The following is a 25641-nucleotide window of genomic DNA, read 5'->3' as shown; positions in this document are numbered from 1 at the left end:
ATAGAGAGACAGACCAAGAGGAGGGCATGTGTGTGTACCTCTGCCTATGTCCTTATTTCCTTTTACGGACTCTAACTAAATAAAACTATCATGGGGATGATTGCAGTTATTCAGGGCTGAATCCGTTTTTACTAGACAACATGGCGATCTCTTTGCTTGTCAATGATTTAAATCAAGATTAGAAAAACAAAGGATGGATGATCCACTTTCTCCAAAAGAGTGATTATTGGAAAAAACTACTTCAAAGCTCTCCCTCCTGGAGTCCTTGTGAAGCTTTCCTGTCGAAAGAGAGGGACAGCACCCTTGCCTGAAGCAATTTCTCCTTTTCTTTTCGGTCAAGGAAGACAGACAAGCTGAGAAACTAGCAGATACCCAGAGCCTGCTTTGTTAGCAAGCACGCGCGGCTGTATGCTAATGAGTCGGCACCGACACACGCTGCTTTTTTGGTATGATGAGCAAAGATTGTTGACACTGTTGAAATCCTGGCTCTCCTGGCCTGTGAGCACACGGGCTGCCTCCTTGGAATCTGGCCCCCAGTAAGACAGGCTGCAAAAAAATAATACATTTTCTACTCTCCTGATGACTGAAATCTGGCCATTTACAACTTAGAGCAGTTGGGCAGGGGGGAGGGGACGTTAGAAAAACATTTTAAAAGATTCTATCAAGCTGGGAATCACAAAGACACAGGTGAAATTTATGAGTTTCTTTTCAACTAAAAGTGAAACGTTGTAGACACATGTTGAGTGATCAAGGCCAGCGTGCTGACTTCAGAAGCAAACCCCTGAAAAGTGAGGGTGAGGGGCTGTTACTGTAGCCTTGGCCGCATGGGGTGGCTGGGACATTCCCACCACACTGGGCAGAGGGCACTCTGCATTTGGGACCACACTGCTAAGGGCGCCATCTCAGTTACAGGAGAAAAGCTAAGTGTTTGGTTTTCTTGTAAATCTCTCTGACCCATTTGTCAGTTGACCATACATTGTTTTCCAAGTCTGTGGAAAGATAAGGCAGGGGGAAAAGCAAAGCAGAGATTCCATTGTTGCAAAAGTACAACTTTTTTTTTTAAGTCAAGGAAGAGTTGGGGGAACTACATCTTTTGATTGCTGAGCATGAAAGAGCCCTTTGCCTGCCAAGAAGCTCTCAGGGGTAGGTATTATTATTGCAGTTTGGCTAGATAAGGAGACTAACACTTAGAATTATACAAAAAGAAGCAAAAGATCCCAAAACTTCAGCAACGCTATTCAGCTAGGAATTGCCAAACTCAAAAGACCATGTCTGTCCCACTTACAGACCAATAGGGCCACGTGTGCAGCTACAGTTATACACCCAAGCATTACCTCGTGGATGTGCCCAGGGTCACAGATGCCAGTCTAAGCAGATCACTCTTAGCTGGTGAGCAAAACGCCAGTTAGTTATTCAGGCAATTAGTATTCAGGCAAGGGGACCAAACAGTAAATTCCATTTAATTGTAATTTACAACCTGAATATAGATTCATCTAACTGAAATGCAAAAACATGCAACATTACTAAAAAAAATCGAACACTGTAATAAAAATATCAGAATTTATCGATTCAAAAAGTATGCTCTTTAAATTATTCACCTTGAGGACAGCACGTGCATTTCTATAACTGCCATCACCTAGGACCTGCTGCTATGTTCCTTCATAGGTACATGTCACTAAGGCCTAGGGCTTAGTGGATACACATGTAGGTTTGTGAGTGCATATTAAGTACATTTCATCAAAATCAATTGTTTTAACAAAATACATGCCGTCTGTGAAGCTCGGCATGCTGCAGTCCACAGGGTCACAAAGAATCGGACATGACTTCGCGACTAAACGACATGCTGTACTAATTAATGATGACACACAGCTCAGAGAAGATACTGAGCCTAATTCTACTATCAACAGGGACAATAAACTATCATTACAATTCAGTTATTATCACTGAGATATGGCTATGTAAAAAAGATTTATTTTTTAAATTTTTAAAAAATATATGTTGAAATCTGAACACGATCCAAGGTGAATTCTTCTAAGCCTGTTTCATGTCTAATATAAAGTGATAGTACCTACCTCACAGGGTTGTGGTGAGAATTAGGGATAGCCTGCATAGTGTCTGGTACTTTGTAGATTCTCAAGAAATGAAAATACAGTCACTATTGTTATTGTTTCAGAGCATATAGAAACTGCTTTCACATACATTAGTTCATCCAACTCTGAAAACAGCCCTGGAATGTAAGAAGTTTTTCTTCTGTCAGTGAATGAGATAGCCGGAATTTGAAAATAAAATAACTCAAGCAATAATGTGAGCTACTATTAATTATTTGTTGAGCCCTTTCTGTATGCAGTTACTGTGATAAGTGCTTTTCTAGCCATTTTCGATCATAACAGCAACCCTTTGAGGAAGATATTACTGGTATGCTTATAATTCTCATTTTATAGACAAGAAAGTGAGGCTAAGAGATGCTGCCAATATCTTGCCTGGTAAGTGGCAGAGCTGGAACACAATCCCAGGTCTGTCTTCTAAACCCATGATACTAACAATAGCTGTAAAATACTGAAGGCAGGACGAAAAACCAGATTTCTCTGTTTAGAACCCAGTGGCCCTTTTGTCTGTAATCATATTGTCCTTGGGTGGGACTTGCCTAAAGCTACTGCACATGTGACAAGGAAATTTCCTGGTACAAAACTCCTTGTCCTTACCAAATTTCCCTGTATGCTAACAAATTCTAGACGGTCCATGGTTCAAGTGTCATTAGCAATGCACACTCACACAGAGCCTGAAGGCTGGGTGCACCCTACAGCACCATGAAACATTAAAGCAGTGTTCTTTTATAAGATGGCAGGACATAACATATGCATTTGAATGCATCACACACATAAACACACGCCAACAAAGCTGTCATTATATATTTGGAAACTAATTTAATATCACTGAAATTGTCAGAAAATTTTTTATCAAGATAATAGTCTTTCAATAAAAATGAACTATCAACAGAAGCCTTCCAAATCAAAATTACATGCTAGGGGTACTGGAATATTCTGAGGTTTCTGACCAGATACTGACATGAAGAAATGGGAGCTGATGCAACTAAAATCTGGATTTACGGTTCACATATGTGCTTTACCAGACAGCCCTCTTCAAATAAAGCCATGGAGCTGCTCTCGTGAAGTCCCTCCTTGCTTCTGATGGAGTGAGAAAGGGGCTGTCACCTCAGGTAGGCTCACCTTGATCCCTTTGCTCTCTTCCTCCTTGTGTCCCCTTTATCTCAATGGATATGAACTGATTTCTGTAAGTCAAGTTTCCCCACTGGTTCTCTCCTCTATTACCAGAGCTTTCAGGCTCCTAATTTTAAGACTGACTTCAACTCAGATCAAAGTGGAACAGGATTAAAAAAAAAAAAAATTCTTTGATCACATTTTTAGTTGATGGTCGAAAGCAGTTTCCAGGAGGGTCCCAGCACATGGGTTGTAAATGGAGATGTGTTACTTGGAATTTAGAGCCCTCTAAGTACAAGGTGCCCCACAGGTTATAAATCTCAAAGGCTTCCCAAGAGTGTTCTGGAATGCATTATTATGAGGCAGCACTTGGGTCTACCAAGAATGGAGACCTGTGTATTAACTGTCCCACAAAAGTGAGACCAGGGGCCCCAGAAGCAGATATTTTAAATAATATGTCCTTCATTAATTTCATATAATTCCATAGGCTGCAGTAGCCCTGGATTGTAGCATGAGAACAAAAGTATCATTTTATTCTAACTTTGCTAAAGATATCGGTAGGATGGACTTCCCCTATCATACCTGAGTGTGATTTCCTGAGCCACTTACCCACTCTGAACAAGAACAATAGAACTTGCATCTCCTGAAGCACAACATAAGCTCGATTTCCCATTACACCTTGTTCCTTGTGCTGAACACTTTAGCAACTCACATACCTCGTGTTTGCTGAAAATGTCCTATACTCCAGGCACTGTTCTGAACATTTCTGCATAATAACTCATTCAATTCTCTTAACCAATTCTCATAATGTAATAGCCTCACATTAAGTGCTACTGCCATTCAGTCACTCAGTCATATCCGACTTTTTGCAACCCACGGACTGTTGCCTGCCAGGCTCCTCTGTCCATGGGATTTCCCAGGCAAGAATGCTGGAGTGGGTTTCCATTTCCTTCTCTAGGGGATCGAACCCGCATCTCCTGCTTGGCAGGCAGATTCTTAACCACTGAGCCACCAGGGAAGCTATCACATTAAGTACCATGCCCCAGATTACACAGCACAGAAGTAATAGAGCCTGTATTTGATGCTAAGCCATCTGGGTTCAGGATACACAATCTTAACTACCCTTCGCTCAAAGTGACTCTCAAAGACATTATGTAGGAAACGGTATGATGCCTACCTAGCCTACCAGTCATGGGAATTTGGTGACATTTAGCCTCTTTTGACCCTGAGTTTCTTCAAAGTAAAACATAATTTAAACAACACTTGTCCTACCTATCTATGTCACAAGGGTATGTATTACATTCTCTCCCATGTTTACTGCTTTTTTTTAACCCTATGTGTAGAGGTCTTTTCTAGGCCCAAATCAGTTGTGACCACCTTGAGGGGAGAGGCCAGTACCTATTCTATTTTGGTAACGACCATGACCAGAACCCAAATTTAGTCAGCACCATCTTCATCTTAGCCTCATAAGTTGCCACTTTGGGTGCTATTAATAACTGGGCCCCCCAAAATGAAAAACCAAGGATCCCTTGCTTTGCTAGTTAAAGATAGGGCAAAGACTTGTTCATACTGCATGTGGTGTTTAAATGCCTTTTCTAAAACAGTCTCAGGTGAACTGACAAGCAGTGAAATTAGCCAGCCCCACTAAGACACGAAGTGGTGGTCTGACCTGGACTAAGGGAGAGCTTCCTTTCCGGAAGCCCCTGGGGTCAGTTTATCACCTGCCATGGTCCACGTGGATATTAAAAACAATGCCACAACACCTGATGGAACGCAGCTAACATGAGGAGAAGGATGATGAGATTATATACCTAAAAAGAAACACTGCCTTTCTGGAGACAGAGAAAATTGTTAATACAAATGAACAGCTGTTTGGGAAGAAAACATTATTTTCAAAACCCAGACAAAGCTCTATTTATTACATTTCAGAGACACTTAAATTATAGTGTCTGAAAGCTATCTTGTCATGGGTATCTGTGACACCTAAATTATCCAAAAATCTGAAAGGTTAAGCCACAATAAAGATTTTAAGTGAGAAAGACTTAGAAAAAGTTCTTTTTGTCTCAAAGGATCAGGTGAGTAAATCTGCTGTAAAGCATAACCTGATGAGTACTAAGCTCCAGGACTAAACCTTTTGGAAATCCAATAGCACATGCAATTCAAAATTCATTCAGAGATGTTAATATGTGCTATTTTAAAATCTAAATGCAAAATTCACTGTTCCCATGGTCTGTGATCTTCTTGTTCACAGTGGTTCTCTGGGCACTTCATTGCCCAAAGCTCCAGGCCTGACCCAGGTGCTCCACAGGAGTCCCAGATGTTCTCTGTGCCAACTGTCCTGGGCCAGGCCTGCAGAGGAGATGCTGGGCACGTGGCCACTGAAGGGCTTGGGCTCAGACTTGTCACCATCAACCCTGAGCCTCCCAGAAGAGACCAGGGCTACCAACGCCTCTCCCATTGACTAGCATGCGTCTGACTGCCTCTAGACATTTCCAGAGAATGGACTGTCACACACTGGCTAAGGGAAAATAAAGGAAATCTTACTTAGTTGCATCTAGGAAAAGTTAATGGCACCCCACTCCAGTACTCTTGCCTGGAAAATCAATGGAGGAGCCTGGTGGGCTGCAGTCTATGGGGTCATTAGGAGTTGGACACGACTGAGCGACTTCACTTTCACTTTTCACTATCATGCACTGGAGAAGGAAATGGCAACCCACTCCAGTGTTCTTGCCTGGAGACTCCCAGGGATGGGGGAGCCTCGTGGGCTGCCGTCTATGGGGTCGCACAGAGTTGGACACGACTGAAGCAACTTAGCAGCAGCAGCAGGAAAAGTTAAACAGTGGATCGAGTGACCACACTGGGAGTTCCTGTCACTGTCCACTGTAGATGTTCACTCTAAATCTTTTCAGTTCATCATTCCAGCTGATTCAAGTAAAATACGGACTTCAATCTAGATTGGAAAGACAACCAAAACAACAGCTTAAAGAAGTAAACTGAAATCCATTATTGCTTGATATTTACAGGTACTTTCAATCTCTGTTTCCTTGCCCATGGGGGTGACCTGACCGTGAACGCCAGGGGTGGCCAATAGGAATCTTTATCGCTCTATGCAAGCGCACTTGCCTTCCTCCCTTCATCCATTTCTTGTTTACTGTTCTACCTTACTTCCTACACACCTCACCGGGTGTTGTGCAGCTTAGTAACTTAGCAAAGGCTTGCCATTTTCCTAGTGAAAGGTGTTATGGTGTTATGTAAATACACAGTATTATTTTGTCTTTATTCCAGCACTGCCTGGTTCGAAATAGTTCAGTGTGTGTAAATATGTTGAATAATGTGTATTAATTGGATTTTTTTTTTTTTAGCAATTCCCTGGCGTCCCAGTTACTAAATGGAAGTAAGCTTACTTTCACAATGAAATATTAAGTATAGTCTCAGACAACTATTCATAATTCCTTGTGCCTTTCAAATCGAATTCTAGCTAGATGAATCCACCAAGCACGATGAATCATTTGCTTGAATACTAGACAGAATCACTAAATTGTGACCTCTTATGAAAATGAATAGAGGCAGTTGCAAAGGTTTAAAGTTCACAACACAGCAAGTAGCCCACTCCAGAAGATGGGAACAAACATGTGAGCTCTCTTAATTGTAAACAATTAGCATAACTGAAGAGCCTAAGTGTACAACATTCAGAAAAGTATTTCAAAGTACCAATACCACCACATGTTTTAAGTTGGAATTTTCAAAAATAAATATCACTCTGAGCATCAAGCATCAGTCAGGGCCATGTTAGCTCTTGATGCCCTCTTTTGTTGCCCTTCTGACACTGTTTCATTTAACCATGTCAGCAATGTAGGGTCAAGGGGACTGGACCATGGCAACCTAACTTTCTTCATGAGGTTCTGAAGAGAGGACTATTTCCAGACTTCTCTCTAGAGAACAGCCCCCCTACAGACTGCTGGCTGTCATGGGGACACTGAGAATTCACGTCAATTACAAGTCTTTCCAGGAGTGATCACTATTTACATCGCCTGTATAGGCATGTGCCCATTTGGCAGAGTAGTCTCATTATTGGCCCTATCACAGATGACAAACAGTGCCTCCCACACAAAGGGAGTCAAAAGTATAAGCTCTAGAATAATCATAAAGATGGGGAGAAAGTGTCAACAGATTGCTGAAAAATGTGCAAAACTCATAAAATGGTGAGTTTAATGAGTGACATGACTGTAGATAACTTTTCCGTAATGTAGATTATTTTTCCTCCCAAAATAAAAATTTGCCTATATATTCATACTGCAATTGGATTACAGCCATTATAGGAATTGGTTTGAGTCAGGACGGTCTTGGGGTTGAAAAGCCACAGGAACATTCCTGGCTAGCTGGCTGAGTCATCAGGTGGTCCAAGAAGGTGAAGAACCATGCCACGATACTGGGAATAGAAGGGCAGTCAGCCAGAAGTGATGTGCTGCTTCTCATCTTGGGCCTTGATCTTCCACAGTGAGGAACCCAAGAACGTTATTAGAGCAGGTACCTTATTCTCTTCTCTAAATATACCCTGCTTCCCCTTAGGAGTCAAGTATCACTCCACTGTGGAGCATTTTCTGGTTTCCTCATACCTTTCCCTTCTTCTGTGTTCCCCACGATGGCTCTTATCACAGCGCATCACGACTGCCTGTCTCCAGCACTGAAACGTTAGCTCCTTGCGAGCAGGGATTGAATCTTACTGGTCCCGACTGCGTCCAGCCCAGTACCTGACACACCTGAGTGTCGAATAAAAGAATGAATTGTAACGACAGCACCATAGAGGACCTGAGTGTGCTTCCAAAGCACCAGTTGGCCCAGGATCAGATGACATCATGCTGTAAATGTAAAGCTTTGTTTATACTTTTTATATAGATGGTTTTCAAAGAACCACTGGCAAAACTGCCATTTCTACCTTTGGCTGAAGTAAAGAACTGGTGGCATTTGTGGCAGTCATGTTACTTTTGCCTTCCAAAGAGCCTAGACTTTTTTTTCTAAAAGAAAACTAGATGAAAGAGGGCAATGCCTTGGTGTAGAGAAAGCCTTGGGGACTTTCTAGGAAGACAATTTCATTGGCAGCAGTCCTGTGCTTTTTCTAAGGCTGTTTAAATGCCATACACACTATTATTATTGTTGCTGTTCAGTCACTCGGACGTGTCTGACTCTTTGCGACCTCATGGACTGCAAACGATAGATGCTGGTGTTTTCTAGCCGACTAAAAAGGAAGGGGCTTTAAGGCAATGTGAAGAAAATATCACAATATTCATTTGTTCTATTATTCACTCATTCATTTGTTCAACAACTATTTACTGATCTCCTATAATGTCTTCTCTCCTGGATATTTGGAAATAGTGGAAAACAAGACAGACAAGATTTCATTCCAAGGAGGTTGTGTAGTTGTTAACAGGATGGCACATTTGTGGGAATTTTGCAAAGTGCTTCAGGGAAAGTGCTAGGGGAGAAACTTCACTGGTGGAAAGCAGGCAGGTTGAATCTAAACTTAAGGTTAAGGAATTCCTTAATGGTCTCATCCCAAAGATGAGGGGTTTCAGTTACCTATGTCTAAACAGAAGTCCAAGTACATTTTCTGAGCTCTGGCCTTAGTGCCGACCAAAATATGTGATACTGGCCCCTCCTCTCGAAGAGGTCACAATCTATTTGGACCTAGAAGAGACCTTTACATGTGGGAAAAAGAAAGCAATAAACATGTGAGGAGGGAATGGTTCAAGCGTGAGTGAGTGGTCTTGGAACTCAGAAGAGGAATTCATTCAAGAAACCTTCTCCATCGATTCTAAGGACTGTGTATTACTGATTTTAAAACAGTGCATTTATATATATCAATAACCCAGAAATAAGCATGGGTATGGAAATGAAATAGACAGTCTTGCTGGTAACAAAGGCTTCAGGGCAATAAATATCAAAACAAAGTAGAATGGTAATGTAGCTCGAATCCGACTGGATGTGCCAGAAAGAAAAAAAATGTTTCCCACAAATGCAAACTTTTTTGGAGGCTAAGAAAGTGGACTTGTAAAGCTTCTCAAAGACTGCAAGTCATGCCACAGACGGTTAGAAGGAACGGGTGACTCCTGAAAGGCATTCTGCAGATTGCTAAGACTTAGGATGCCACTCACTCCAGCCAGAATACATGGCCTCCCGAGGTCAGGGACGCCTTACAGAGCACACACTGGAAGAGTCAGGCTGACCCAACACACTTTCTCTTTGATCAACCTTATATTTGACTGTATTTTAGTAAATTATCCATGTAGTTGTATTTTGACAGCTCTCTTTACAGCAGTAAAACAAAATGTGTGCATCGCAAATGGCAAAGATTCAAATTTCAGCTATGTTTATCCAAAATAGCACTGAACTGCTTCTGTACTTATGCTATACTGCCTACAGCTTTACGGAAGGGAAGACAGATGGGATGAATTTAGCAGGGAAACAGCTGTGGCTTGAAGAAGAGACAAGCAAAAGTTTTGCTATCAGGCTTCATTATGTATCAAGGTACCAGTAAAATGTGTATCCATAAAGCAGCCAAAAGTGTTTTTCATCTGACTAGTGATAATTACCTTTTCTCAACAGCTGACAATGTTCTAAGTGGCATTAAATAGGTAGAGTAATTAAGCAGTAAGATACAACAGGCAGTGCCTTGCTGGGAATCATGGTTCCCCTTAAGTGCGTTGGGAGGTAGAAGCAAGAGAGCCATCGACTCCAACCTCCTGAGCAATGCAGCAAGCCCAAGGATTTGCCGGTGGGAGTGCACACAAACAGGAAAAAGGGGGAAAAGCCATCCACGGAGACTGGCAGTTGGGAGCTTAATTGTGTGACAAGGACACAGCTAAAGAAAGTTAGGTAAGCTCCCGCCTCTAACCTTTCCACCCGTCTCTTAGTGATGAATGTACATCATTCAAACTTCGTGGCAATCAACTGGACCTTGAAATGGGAGAGCTTGGGCTATTTATTTTCCAAATCATCTTTGCCTATTTTTAAATGTCCAATTAGATGTTCTTCAAGACTAAGATGCTTCAACTTTCTGAAAACAGGAAATCTCCAGTTTTTACACTGTTTAGGGGGTGATCAATTACTTTGTGAGTTAAGCTTGTGCAGTGACCATTCCTGTGGACACCAACCCCATCCTCTCCAGCAGCGTCAGGCAAAACTAACACATGTGCTACTGAAAATCCTATAGGTCCTTCCATATAATATACTGCACGCTGCACAAACTTTGTGTTTACAATAATAAACCATGCCTTCTGTGAAAAAATTTTACCCCTGTGTTAATTACGTTAAGTGAAAGAAAGTGAAAGTGAAGTCGCTCAGTGGTGTCCGACTCTTTGTGACCCCATGGACTATAGCCTACCAGGTTCCTCCAGCCATGGGATTTTTCAGGCAAGAATACTGGAGTGGGTTGCCATTTCCTTCTCCATGAGATCTTCCCAACCCAGGGACTACACCTGGGTCTCCCGCATTGTAGGCAGATGCTTTACCATCTGAGCCACTAGGGAAGTCAATGTTAATTACCTTAAGTAGAAGACTCTATATTGGGAGCCCCCCAAATTATATATAATGTGCACTTTATTAACCTCTGATCGGAGAAGGCAATGGCACCCCACTCCAGTACTCTTGCCTGGAAAATCCCATGGACGGAGAAGCCTGGAAGGCTGCAGTCCATGGAGTCGCTATGAGTCAGAAACGACTGAGCGACTTCACTTTCACTTTTTACTTTCATGCACTGGAGAAGGAAATGGCAACCCCACTCCAGTGTTCTTGCCTGGAGAATCCCAGGGACGGGGGAGCCTGGTGGGCTGCCGTTTATGGGGTCGCACAGAGCCAGACACGACTGATGCAACTTAGCAGGAGCAGCAGCAGCAGCATTAACCTCTGATAAACTGTTTTATTGAATAGTTTTCTTTTAATAAATCTAATTTATGTCACAGTGGTAAATAACATCATATTCCACCCAGATTAATAACATTATCATTGTCATGGTAACAGACCAGAGAAAATCAGAGAAAGCCTTAAAAAGAAACCTACAAAATACAGCACTTCTCTGGTGGTTCATTGGTTAAGACTCCATGTTTCCAATGCAAGGGGTACGGGTTCAAACCCTGGTCAGGGAACTAAGATCCCACATGCTGCATTGTGTGACTAATATTTGGTGGCACAAACTTTTCCGAAAAAGCTGGAATTATCACATCACCACTGAATGGCAATAAATGAAAAGCATTCACATACTCAAAGAAGCATGTTCGCTGTTTTAGACACTTAACAACTTTCTAAGTATTTTACCATCACTTTCCACTCCCATTCTTTCAAAAGGTGGTATGTTTTATTTCCTCTTATGTGAAACTCTCTCTCCTGCCCCCCAGCCCACTGTAAGCTTACTGTAAAGCTCCTCTGCCTTTTCAGCGACTTTTGCTCCCGGCAACACTTCTCAGGCCTCTATCCACCTCATCTTGAGAACCCTCTGATAGCCACTGATTTTCTGGGTCTGTTTAGCAGCAAAAAGACAGTGGGTTACTGTGCAACAAGCATAGGCTTTGGAGTCCAGCAAACCTGGCAGGCTACAGTCTGTGGGGTCGTAAGAGTCAGACACGACTTGGCGACTGAACTACTACCACTGAAATTCACACTGGAGAAGGAAATGGCAACCCACTCCAGTATTCTTGCCTGGAGAATTCCATGGGCAGAGGGACCTAACGAGCTGCAGTCCAGGGGGTCACAGAGAGTCGGGCACGACTGAGTGACTAACACACACACACACCTGCTTAAATTCTAGCTCTCCGTTTATGGGCTATGCAACTATGGTCACCTATCCTTCCTCTGAGCCTCAGTCTCTTGATCTGTGAACTGACAGTCAGCCTTGCAGGGCTGTTGCAGAGCGCCTAGTGTAATGGCAGAGTAAACTGTCAACAAGTAGGAATGACATTATGGAGAGAAAATATTTTACTGTATTGCCCTTCTGCCATTGTCTTATTTCAAACTATTGCTTCTCTTCTCTTTCTGCTCACTCTTCATCAATTTGCCTTAAAGGTAACATAAATGAATTTGCAACTGTTAACGTCTTACTCTCCCTACCACACTTTCTTCCATGTATCAGAACATAAGTTTTCACATATAGAAGAGGATGCTCATGCTTAAGATACATGTGCAACAGCTTAAGACAGGTATGTTGGGACTCAATACAGAAACTGGTCAGATGCTCCTTGTGGGCCAATTGCAGCAGTTTAATGGGGAAAGCAGCTCATTAAGCAGAGAGAGGGAACATAAAACAATACTGAATTTTTTTGATTAACAGGAGGAATTTCTTAAAAAATTGTTATTATGGGAGCTAAAGTATTTCTAAGACTCGTCAGCATCCCTTCTTCATAGGCTTGGGAGCAATACTGCCTGGGATCATCTTCAGACTCTGTCATGTAGTAGCTGGGTGACCTTGAGTCAGTTACTTAACCTCATTATGCCTCAGTTTCTTCACTGGTAAAATGGAGACAATGCTAGTATTTGCCTCACAGGATTGTTATAAAAATTAAGCATGTTAATGAAGGGAAGTGTTTAGAGTAAGAACAATGGCTGGTACATAGTAAGGACTATCTACATTAGTTGCTGCAATGATAATGATTATGACAAATATGACAAATACTATGTATTTGTGTAATTTATTATCGATTGTGAATTATACACTGTATAATAATTATCATTATTGTAAGGGGTGTCAGGAAATTTGTACATCATAGCAAGTGGCTTAGTACCGTGTTTGATGGCTATCAAACTGTGGAAACTGGGGAATCAAGGAGAGGGCCATGAAGCACAAAATGAGAGTAGATACAGGGCCCTGGAGCAGGGAGATGAAAGGTGTGGATGAATTTATCTTATGTAAGCAATGATCTTAATATCGTCCTTGGTAAATAATCAAACCTCTTATAAGGAGTAAGGTTCTAAAATCAGAAACCTGCTCAGACCCACACAAAAGTCAAGATCAAATAGAACTGTGTTTTGTGTATCCCAAGCGCTCATTCTGGGATGGATCCTGAAGGTTCCTTCAGGGAGCTGTCTATCCATACCAGGATACCATACTTGCCAATTTTATTTCTGACACAGAGAGATACCTTGGATACTGCAGAGGACAAGAGAAGAGCACACTTTGCAACAATCTAGCACCAATGCTGACTACAGTGTAAGTCAATAAAAATCGCTGTCTCTTGGTTTCCTTGTATTGTAAATGACAATAACCACCCATGGTAACCACTTAACAGGGTTGGAGAGTGCCAGCTGAAATCCATAAGGGACACTTTGCTGTTGCAATTATGTAAACACAGGGATAATCTCTCTTTTAAGAATCAGTTTTGAATGACTTCAGATCCATGTGTTAAGGACAAAAGCTTTATAAATCTAATGAAAAACTGGACTTACACACTTTTGACATCAAGCATCAACATTTCAAATTTCAGGTTTGCACAAGGACTGCTACCAGCAGACAGTTATATCCATACACTGTATTTGAAAAACCGTTTCTTCATGTAGTGAAGCCACTCAGCATTGGGAAGCTGTCACAAATAAGGATACTGACAGGCCAACTACAGCAAATACAGTTTCATCTAAAAGGGTGGATTCCTTCTTTATATTTTCTGTAGGTCTCCTATATTACATTTAAAATTATCAGCTATAAATGATCAATTTTAAAGGAAAGAACTATGTCATGGGCCCAAAACCAACTATAAAATAATGTGGGCATGTAAATAAATTATTTTTAGCTTTGTGATAACTTTCACCATTGATGTGACACTGAGAATAAAATTTCTTTCATGTCTTTGGTGTTCAGGACAAACAGAATAAACACATGCCGAATTTAAATATTTATAAGATTCCTTCCAGAAAGGAACATTATGAAATAATCAATAAACTAAGTTTTACAAAGCAGGATGCATCCGGCCAAAAAAGAATAGAAGATCCATTTGTTACAAAGCATTAATGTCTTCTAACATGTGTGGTAAATACCTATGATTCTTCCACCGATTTTCCTTTTTGGAGGTTCATCACTATATATTCTGAGACAATCTGCTCCCCTAGAGTATGGAGTTTGAATAAAGCAGATTTGGTTTATTTTTTTTCCTTAGATGAATACACAAAGACCCTTTAAAAACAAGTGTTGTTTAAAATAAGGCATGATGAGTACATTTAATATTTATTAAAAATATAGCATCTACCAAAAGACTTTGAAACTGAACTCTAGCTCTTCCAGCCCAATTTTGCAAGAGAGAGTTAAGTAAGATCAGAACAATAGGTTTAGGAAAAGCACTAAAAAAGAAGGGATAAAGACAGAAGACTGCCCCCCAAAATAAAAAGAAAGAAAAAAAGAAACAAACCTTCTCCCCTCACCAGAAACAAACAAGTAAACTGCTTCCCCTACATTCTTTTAAATGCTGGGAATGACCCACTTTGACCTACACATATTAGTGTAAAAATAAAAGCTAAAAGACTGGTTTTCCTTATGTATTTTCAATAAAAGAATTATAGACACAGCTGACAGCTCATGTGAAATTCCTTTATTGCTTTTTTGAAGTAGATTCTCCATTCTAGTTTCATTGTACATGGAGGCATCCATTTTTTAAGATGAATTTTTTTTTGCCACTATAGTCCCAAATTTGTCATGTGACTATTTCCGCAGGTTCATTAAACTAATCCCCTGAAATGCCTCATATCTTTTAACTTTGAATAACATGAATGGCTCAGTGGCCTTGGGTCACCCAGGCCAGCCACAGAGTTAATAAGAGAATTTCCCCACTGGCCAGGGAAGCATCAAGGATAAAAACAGAACCTGACCACTCTTCTGACCTAATTACATCAGGCTTTCCCTTTCAGTGAACCAAACCAAGGAGGGGAAGCAGTTTTCAATCAAGATAAACTGCCTGCTCCTGGTTCACTCAATGGATAAGTGGTTGGAGGAGGTAGAACTCTAAGATGATGAAGACCAAAAACAGGAGCAGTGCTCTGAGGCCCCCAACACCCTAGCATGGCCATCACCCCACTCTACTGGTCCTTGCTCCCGGAACACGCATGCCGGGAATGCAGAGACCATTCTGACTCATTTTTGTTTGTTTCCTCAGGACCCAGGACAATGCCCAACCAAATACTCTGACAAAGTTGAAACTGCTAATGTTTTGGGTAACATTATCAAATATACTCTGCCCTTGATATGTGGCAGAAATGGAGGGGTCTAAAAAACTGAATCACATTTACAAACATTACAAGCAGAACTTACTACAACGAATTATGTTAAGTGAAGAATGTCCACTTAAGCAATCACTTTTGCAAAATTAAATGTAATATATTGGGTGTGCCTAAAGAGAGATATAATGACAATAGCTTGGTTTTCTATCAAGCTGAATTTGGAGGAAGACATTTTGAATTAGGATCATTTATTAAGTTTCAGAGCCTCCAGTCTCTTTTCATAATTAAGTGTGACCAAGATAGATAGAGGGCTTCTCTGGTGGCTCAGACAGTAAAGAATCAGCCTGCTATGCAGGACAGCCAGGTTCGATCCCTGGTAGGGAAGATCCCCTGGAGAAGGGGATAGCAACCCACTCCAGTATTCTTGCCTGGAGAATTCCATGGACAGAGGAGCCTGGTGGGCTACAGTCCATGGGGTCAGAAAGAGTCAGACATGACTGAGTGACTAACACTTTTGCTTACTTCATTTTCAAGATAGATAGAAGTAAAGCAATTAAGTGTTTAGCAATTGGCCTACTTTTTTATGTCAAGATAAAACAGAACCTCAAAATTCCCTAGGAATTTTTTTGTTATAATTTTAAAAACTTTTCATTTCTTCATTCTGAAATAGATTCCCTTTTTTAAAAAAAATTGTTGTACTTTTTTTTTTTTAGAAACGTGTCCCAGATTTTTCTTGTCTGAGAAATTACGAAATTTTTATTCTAAGTAGTGTACATAACTTTAAAACTAATATTTATTTTGGTTATTGAAACTAAAATAAACAGTGTTACAAATATGTGGTGGATTCTATTCACTATCTCCACACCCTTTGGCAAGTTTTCTCTGACCAACCTAGATGCCCAGCAGGGTGGATGTTACACTTGTAAGGTTTATTGAAATCTTGACCAGATCAATGGCCCATCCAGTAGGAAGTGCTATGTTGCTCACTATGCAAGATGGAAAAACATACAACACTTTCTCAAATGCAAATCAAAACTATAATGAGGTATCACCTCATACTGGTCAGAATGACCATCACCAAAAAGTCTACAAATAAAAAATGCTGGAGAAGATTTGGAGAAAAAGGAACCCTCCTACACAGCTGGTAGAAAGAGAAATTGGTACAATCACTGTGGAGAACAGTATGAAGGTTCCTTTAAAAACTAAAAATAGAACTACCATATGACCCAGCAATCCCACTTCTGTGATATCACTTATATGTAGAATAAAAAAAAAACAAATGATACAAATGAACTTATGTACAAAATAGAAATAGACCCAGAGGCATAGAAAACAAACTTAATGGTGATCAAAGGAGAAATGAGGGGGAGGAATGAATTAGGAGCTTGGGGATTAACATAAACACACTACTATATATAAAATAGGTAACTAACCAGGACTTACTGTACAGCATAGGGATCCATAGCCAATATTTTATAAAAATTTACTATATATCTAAAACTAACCCAATAGGGGGAGCCTGGTGGGCTGCCATCTATGGGGTCACACAGCGTTGGACACGACTGAAGCGACTTAGCAGCAGCAGCAGCAGCATGCTTCAATTAAAAAAAAAAAAACTTTTCTCTCAAGGAATTCACCATCCGGTGGGGAACAGAAGTCTATGTAACCAGGAAGATAGTGCAGGTTACAGAAAGAGCATGGGTTTTAGAAATCGCAGTTACTGAATAATTAAACACCAAGTGAAGAGCCTCTCCTTGACCAAACTTTAGTCAGGTTCCTCTAAGTCCTCTTTTCAATTAGGCTTTGACCTTGGGCTTCACTGTCTGCCCTTGCCAGGCCTGCATTGCCAGTTTTAGCAAGAATATTATCAGTTTAGAGAGAATCTCCTACCCTTGATAACTGATCAACCTAAATATCTGATCAAATTTCCTTACCCTTCACCACCCACAACATGATATCTGGTCACCTTGGCCTGCCTTCAGGAAGAATCCTGTTAGATCCATTTAGCCAGACTCCTCCCTTGTCTCTGGTGTTTCTTCTGAGTAATTTTCTGTCAACCGACTCCACAATCCCACCCCCACCACCATCCTGCTCCTTGACTATGAGCTCCTGCTCTTCCTTGTATATGAAACTGAGCCAAGTTCTATACTAAGTTCTCTCCCCACCCCATTACAATGGTGCCTCAATAAAATCTATTCTTACCCCTTTAGCTCCTGCAAGGCTCTGGTTTTTTTGATACCTCTCTAAGACTTATTTTGCTCCTTTGGAGAATAAGATTACTACTATCAATATTAAAAATGAAATAAAATATTACTTTGCTGCTGCTGCTGCTAAGTCGTTTCAGTCGTGTCCGACTCTGTGCGACCCCATAGATGGCAGCCCACCAGGCTCCCCCGTCCCTGGGATTCTCCAGGCAAGAACACTGGAGTGGGTTGCCATCAAATCCCTATTAGTCATTCAGAAAATACTATTTCTTTTCTTGTGTGTGTGTGTGTGTGTGTGTGTGTGTGTGTTAGTCGCTCAGTCGTGTCTGACTCCTTGTGACCCTGTGGACTCTAGCCTGCCAGACTCCTCTGTCCATGGGATTCTCGAGGCAAGAATACTGGAGTGGGTCACCATTCCCTTCTCCAGGGGATCTTCCCGACCCAGGGATTGAACCTGGGTCTCTGCATTGCCGGCAGATTCTTTACCGTCTAAGTCACCAGGGAAGTCGACTTTGTTTCTTACTTACAGTTAAAATATATGTTCTAACACCCCCAAATGCATAAAATAACATAGTCTGTGGTGTACTGGGACTGCAGGGCAAGAAGAAATACATTCAGGGTGGATGCGTTGTCTCCTACAGCTCCAAGAAAACCAAACATGAAAGAGGCCTCTCTGCCCAGATGACTATGACTATGTGTGAGCCCATGAAGAGGAAACTATGCATTTTAGCCGAGTTACAATTAGTTCCCAGATGCTCAACTTGGCCACTATGTCTCAGACTTATTGTCTCAAAGGGAAGACAATACTAATGATCCATCTTGCACGGTATATATGAAAAAAAATATCTATTTCATGTTTTAAAGGTCACTGAATATATAACAGCTAGATAGTTAAAGCAAAATACCATATTCATCAGTGAAATAGAAAAGTTTAGCAGCATTCATCTGTTCTCATTTTAAATTTACCACAGTATGTAAATTAGAGGATTTAAAAAAGCATCAGGCACAAATCTGAGCTAGGTGCGAATGAAAAGCACAATCAGAAGCAAATTTGTGACTGCTTGAAGTGCAAGAGTTTGCCAAATGGGCTGGTACTTAGATTTTACTACTAATCTGAGTTTATATAAAGCCAATAGAAAGATCCCAATTATTGTTAAATACCCAGAGCAGAAATTTGCTGCTAAACTGCTGTATAGTATTGGTCTCAGGTTGGTTTTTGTAAGCATCTTATTTTAGGTACTGAAATTGTCACAGGAATACCACACACAGAGCTGAACTTTAAATACACAGTCCCAGGCATATATATAGTCTGAGGAAAATAAACTCAATACAATTTGGATTAGAGGCTGAATTACCTGATTTTAGAAAATATTCTGCAATAGTAGAATCTACTTAGCCAAGAACACTAGTTATCCTACCAACTTAACATGACAAGATACAACTGATGGCAAAATGAGATAACCTGATCATTCTTAACAGGATTTTCTTACATCCAAAACATTCACACTATATCAGAAAAGTACAGAGGCGGGTTTGTGATTCACACTCTTGTAGATCTCAGTGGGCCAATATGTTACATTGAGACATCAGCCTACTACTTAAACAGCACCTTGTCTGGTTTCCATGGAACGAATTATCTTCAAAAACAAAATGAACTAGATTAAGTTGAAGCCCAGAGAAGGTCAAACTCAGGAATGCTGCACATTCTTGGGAGACCTTGGGAGCCCTGCTGACTTGGGCTGGGGCCTTGAGCCAGCCAAGAGTGAAATTTCGAGTCAGAAACAGCTTAAGTGACTACTAGTCCAGCTGGAGAGACAAGGAGATAGATGTCCAGTCAGGTGCCAAGACCACCCCCGCTTCAAGACCAATCTTGTGACAAGACAGCATAAACCAGTCTCAGAATGCTTTCGATTATTTCCCACTTTCTCAAGTCACATCATATTTAATCAACTCTGAAAAGTGGGGATAATAAAATAAATGTCTTTTCTACCTCATAATGTCTAATCATTCAAAATGTTATACTTTTGGAGTGTCTGCTGTATTCTAAACACTGTTCTGCTTTGCTGCTTAGTCGCTGAGTTGTGTCCAACTCTTTGAGACCCCGTGGACTGTAGCCCGCCAGGCTCCTCTGTCCATGGGATTTCCCAGACAAGAATACTGGAGTGGATTGCCACTTCCTCCTCCAGGGGATTTTCTCGACCCAGGGACTGAATCTGGGTCTTCTGAACTGCAAGCAGATTCTTTACCACTAAGCCACCTGGGAAGCCCCTGTAGCTTTGTACACCCTCTGAAGTGAAGTCTTGGCATCCCATCTCTATAAAAAGTTCCCCAACATTTTCCAGACTGGACTTGTGCCTTTCTTCAGTGATCCTGTACTGTTCCATGACTATTTCTACTACAGTCTTTAGCATATGGGACTTGTGAGGACTTTGCACCTCCTTCTCCAGAGAACAAGAGAGAGGTCAGTGATTACTCAATATATCTTACATATTTCCAAGGCCTGTAGTTCCTATCATATAATCATGTTTGTTTGTGTTGGTTTATTTTTGTTTTGAATGGACCAAACCATTCTGTAGTTTTAAAAGGTTATGTGCGTATGTCTGTTGCTCAGTCATGTCTGACTCTTTGTGACCCAGTGGACACACCCGGAGCCCACCAGGCTCCTCTGTCCATGGAATTCTCCAGGCAAGAATACTGGAGTAGGTTGCTATTCTCTTCTCCAGGGGATCTTCCCGACTCAGCGATCAAACCCAGGTTTCCTGCATCACAGGCAGATTCTTTACCACTAAGTCACCTGGGAAGCCCTAGGTTTAAAATAGCTAATAAGCCATTTCCTTCTCCAGGGGATCTCCCAACCCAGGGATTGAACCTGGGTCTCTGGCACTGCAGGCAGATTCTTTACTCTCTGAACCCCCAGGGAAGGCCCCTAATAAAGCCAGATGTGTTCAAATCCTAATGGACTGGTGGGGAAAAAAAGAGGACACATATGGAATCAGCATATATTAACCCTAACCATTAGGCTAACAGCTTTTAAACTTAAAAAAAAAATCAATTTCTAGATAATTATTCATTAATTCAACATAGTTTTATACACCAAGACTTCAGAGACTAACTCATGATTCACACTGAAGACTTCACAATCTAATAAAAGAGAAGAACATAAAACACCATGAAATCAGTGCTCTAAGAGCTAGAAAATAGAAACAGTTACTGTAGACCTAAGAGGGAGTTACTGCCTAGAATTGAGAAATGCTGGCTTCTAGGGATAGCTCAACTTTCTACTAGTCCTGCCCCTGCTGCTGCTAAGTCGCTTCAGTCGTATCCGACTCTGTGCGATCCCATAGATGGCAGCCCACCAGGCTCCCCGTCCCTGGGATTCTCCAGGCAAGAACACTGGAGTGGGTTGCCATTTCCTTCTCCAATGCATGAAAGTGAAAAGTGAAAATGAAGTCGCTTAATTGTGTCCGACTCCTAGCGACCCCGTGGACTGCAGCCTACCAGGCCCCTCTGTCCATGGGATTTTCCAGGCAAGAGTACTGGAGTGGGTTGCCATTACCTTCTCCTGCCCCTGCTGCTGCTGCTGCTGCTGCTAAGTCGCTTCAGTCGTATCCAACTCTGTGTGACCCCATAGACGGCAGCCCACCAGGCTCCCCCATCCCTGGGATTCTCCAGGCAAGAACACTGGATCTTTCCCTGAAAGCTGTTCTTATATGAAATATCCGCAGATCAGGCCCAGACACATTTTTCAGCTTATCCTTGTGGTCATTTAGTCTCCACATTGAAGAGTGGGAGATCTAGGACCCCATGATCGGAATGTAGACATGAGTGAAGGGAGGCTGTCTGGGCCACCTCATTTGCAGTCATTCAAGCCTCTCTGTTCTAGCAAAAAGCCAAAAGGAGTTCAGGCCGCTATGACCCAGCCAGGCCTAGCAGGAGTTAACCTTGCAGGTAAACACAGTGGCATAATTCTAAATGAGAACTGTGGGCTTCCCAGGCAGTTCAGATGGTAAAGATTCTGCCTGCAATGTGGGAGACCAGAGTTCGATCCCTGGGTTGGGAAGATCCCCTGGAGAAGGGAATGGCAACCCACTCCAGTATTCTTGCCTGGAAAATCCATGGACAGAGAAGCTTAGTGGGCTGCAGTTGATGGGGTCACAAAGAGTCAGACACAACTGAGCGAATAAGTATTTTGACATTGTGAAATGCAAAACTTACTATGTTCTAAGAGCCATGTGGGAAAACTGGAGCACTGCAAGATATAGGTCACAAAAATGATTATTTAAATGTAAGACAGATAGAGAAGTTAAGTATATTTGGTTTGAGCTGGAAATGATCATTTCTTTCCAAGGATCAGCTTCTAAGGGCCCTTCTGCCTGGCCATGTAAAAAGAAGAAAAGTGTTTCCCAGCCTCAACTCTACATTATCACCTTCATCTATGATACAGAAATCACTAGCATTATATGAAATGTTAATTTTTTTTTAGCTGATTAAAAAAATTGTCACCAAAGTTGCATCTTAATAATCATTCTGTAATATATCAGGCCATTTGTGGAAAACAAAAGCTTGGAAAATGTATAACCCATTCCAAATAACTGTCATAAAATTTATAAAGTCAAAGTCATTTGTTTAACTGCTAACAACCTTAACAAGTAGCTCCATTAAGCATGACCTATAAACCTTGCAAAATAAGGACCAACTAATAACACAATGTAGTTAAATGGCCTAAATAGAGTGAGAGCTCCATTTATTTTAATGAGATCAAAGCATACTTAATAGTTGTGATTAATATTTACTGAGTGCTCACTGGTTGTGCATCACTATGCAGTAAAAATTAGATTTATATTACTTAATGATAGTAATTAGATGCACATATCTTGAGCAGTTTTTCCACATGTGGGGATGTAGATAAGAGGTTATAAATTATTTTTAAGTTGTTTGTACACATCAAACTCTGCTTTTGTCTCTCTCTTTTTTTTTTCCCCCTTCTACAGTTTTGGGACACTGAAAAAGGTGAGTTAGAAGACAAAAATGACTGTGGATTCATTTAGTGAGTGACTTCTGGGGGCCTGGCCCTTGGCTATGTACTAGAGAAACGATAACTAGGACATTGGTCCTGTTCTTAAGGAACTCTTTCTCATGAGTGAGGCATTCAAAGATACATGGTAATAGAGATAATCAAGACTTCCAGGAACTATTCTTTTCCAAATCCATTCCTTGATATGGCCTCCGTAACCTGGAATAATCACACCTCAACTTTCACCTGTGGGTAACAGACTCCCACCGTGCGGCAGTGTGGCTGTCTGCAACGGCGACAAACAGCTCTTCCTACCTAGGGGTTGGAAAGCATGGATGTGGTATTCATGCCACACACTAGAGTCTAGAAGGAAAAAGTGAAAATAAAAACCGTGTTTGGAACAGGAAAAGTAAGGGACAAAAGGTGATTAAAGGGCCATGATAAAATAACGCAGGTCCTCCACGAAGTGCTACAGTGGGTCATTTTCAACTGCAGATTGACATGTCTCCAAAAACAGCCCTACAGAGCAGTTTATGCCACACCCTCAAACCCCCATCTGCAAAGTTTTAAATTTTGACAAAGTATTTTAATATATAGTATTATTTTAAACTAACTTAAACTTTAAAAATGATTAATAATTTCTCAGATTTATGAAGACTTTTTAATACACGAATGTGTATTTTGACTTTTCAGAGAAAAAGGAGTCTTTGCAATATATCCCAGACTAAAACATACAGCATTCCTTTTTTCAAAAACCATTTTGTACGACCGACTGTCCATAGAAAACATTGAAAAATGCTGCCCTATCCCTCTGTGCTGCAACAAATGGGCAAGGGAGTGAAGAGGCAGTTCCATAGCACACTGTGTGTTTTGTGAAGTGGATGTGTAATATAATCATCATCTTGATAAATACTGATTTAATTAAGAAAGGAAAATGGAATGGATGCACAAACAAAAAAAAAATGACAAAAGGAGAAGCTGAAGGATTATATTCATAACCCAATTTAGAAAAAGGACAGTTGTTAATTGTTGATTTGTTCATTCATTATTTAGAAATGAGACTTATTGCATTCATAGTACCCTTTAAAAACCAGACATAGGTTCTTAATACAAAAATTTATTGAAACCAATTTTGAAATCACTTGTATTTTCAGCTGTGCAACTTCCTAGGAGAGCAATTCTTCCAGGATTTTATACAGAGAGTACATCAGTCCCCTAAAGAAAGCAGGGCTACATCCCCAAGGATCCCCAACTGACTAGCAAATCACTTGAAAATCTGTACATGAGGGGTAATTCTCTAGGCTAAACAGTGGCCACTGCTTTTACTGCCAAGAAGTTGTGGAACATTCGCTGAGTATAAGAATGCTCCATTTGCCCATCTTTTGGGCAATGTGAAGCTGGCCTAAGAGCCAGGGCGAAGAGAAAGCAAAAAGGGAACAAAGAAAGTTAACTTTCTTCTGCCTCCAGGTTGGTTGCCTCCTCTCTGGTATTAACACAAAGGGGAAACTGCATGGAGAATGCAATGCAGCTTCTCCTATAAAACTAGTCTGGTGTGTATCTTCACTTGTCTGACTCTAGTTGTTCCTTCCAAAGTATAGCAGAAACTCTTTGAATGGAAGGCCACTTACCCTGATCACCTGATGAACCAATACTCTCCCTTCCTCTCTATTAAATGTACTGAACGATGTCCAGGGCATTCTCAATACTCACGGCCATTGGCTCCTACCCTACTGTACGACTGGATGTTTGTGCTCTCACCAGCTGTGTTATATTTCCCAAAGTCTGTTGTGTTTCTTCCCAAGTCTGTACATGCTGCTAACATAGGTATAACTTGGTGTCTAGTGCACTCAGAAATATGATTATTGAAAAATGAGTTTGCTGATTCTATGAAAACAAAGTAGAATGATTTAGAAAGAACCAACAAAGCTGAGTTTAAAAGAAGCCTGTCAAATTAAGTGTGCACGAGATAAATGTGAAAGACAAGGTACGAGAACAAGAGGGTCGTTAAAACAGCAAATTCTGCACGGAAGTTGCTTCTCAAGTATCTTCATGTCGTCAGTTGTTTCAGTGAAGTCAAAATTGGGTGAATCAAATGAGGCAATTTTGGTATAATTTATCCAGGGAAAATGATATGGAACTCCAAATAGGGCAGTTCATGCACGAAGAAGATGTCTTGGCCTAAGCATAGTGTCACTTGCTGTGACTTCCTGACTTTTCAATTAATCATCCAACTTCTGGTCTCCAGCTTACTGGATGAGCCACTTCCTGCCAACATCTGTTTATCTGCACTTAATATTTTCCTTTTGATTTCTAGTACTAACCCATCGCCCTACTTCTGGGAACACATCAATTATTGAGAGGGTACAGCAGGACACACAGAAGCAGAAAACATAGATTCTAGTCATTACCTGAACTGGAGTCTGAGAAATCACCTTATCTCTCTGGGCCACCTTTCTCATCTATAAAACGTCCTCCGTCCTTGTAGGGATGGAGGATGAGAGGTAGGTTATAAGAGAAGGAGGTAGACTAGATAATCTTTCGGGTCTCTTCTGCTTATTTAAAATGCCATTCTATGCAATTCAGCCTGAATTTTGAAGAACAAGCAGAGTTCTTCAAAACGTCTGTTAATCTTTATTTGGAATATAACATAAATATTCAGGAAAAATACATAAATTCTTTGTTAATGTCAAGAGTAAGTAAATAAATTTACTTGAGAAAACAAATATTATTTAGAATTTTTAGAAGTTTTAATTACAAAAAAGAAAATACAAATTTATTCAAATAAGATCTAAGTTGCCAATATGAAATTAATAATTAACATCCTTATAATTTGAGAATGGGGGAAATGCCTTTAAGATGTTATACTTCAAGTATCTATGCTCTCTATAATAAAAAACTTTAGCAGAAACTATCCTTATTAATTGATATTTCCAAAGTGGACTACAAAGCTATAGTTCTGGGAATAGCATGTACTGTAAACTTGTTTAAATAATTCCCAGTGTTAATTTTAATTTGA

General features: G+C 40.8%; 1 protein-coding gene across 17 annotated transcripts in view; it reads right to left on the bottom strand.

Moving 5' to 3' along the window:
• The window catches only part of SDCCAG8 (SHH signaling and ciliogenesis regulator SDCCAG8), a 243518-nt gene that overhangs the window by 28722 nt on the left and 189155 nt on the right, over nucleotides 1–25641 (bottom strand). The window contains exon 17 of one of the 17 annotated variants that reach the window (XM_044943067.2): nucleotides 7835–7978. The exons of the other annotated variants lie outside the window; for them this stretch is intronic. Coding sequence (XP_044799002.2) covers nucleotides 7939–7978 — 40 coding nt within the window. The 3' untranslated portion in view covers nucleotides 7835–7938. Of the gene's footprint in view, nucleotides 1–7834; nucleotides 7979–25641 lie in introns of those variants that run through there. 17 annotated transcript variants of the gene reach the window in all.

The sequence above is a fragment of the Bubalus bubalis genome, chromosome 5 (genome assembly GCF_019923935.1).
Source record: "Bubalus bubalis isolate 160015118507 breed Murrah chromosome 5, NDDB_SH_1, whole genome shotgun sequence".
Classification (NCBI taxonomy): domain Eukaryota; kingdom Metazoa; phylum Chordata; class Mammalia; order Artiodactyla; family Bovidae; genus Bubalus; species Bubalus bubalis.
This window is presented reverse-complemented; position numbering and strand designations above follow the sequence as displayed.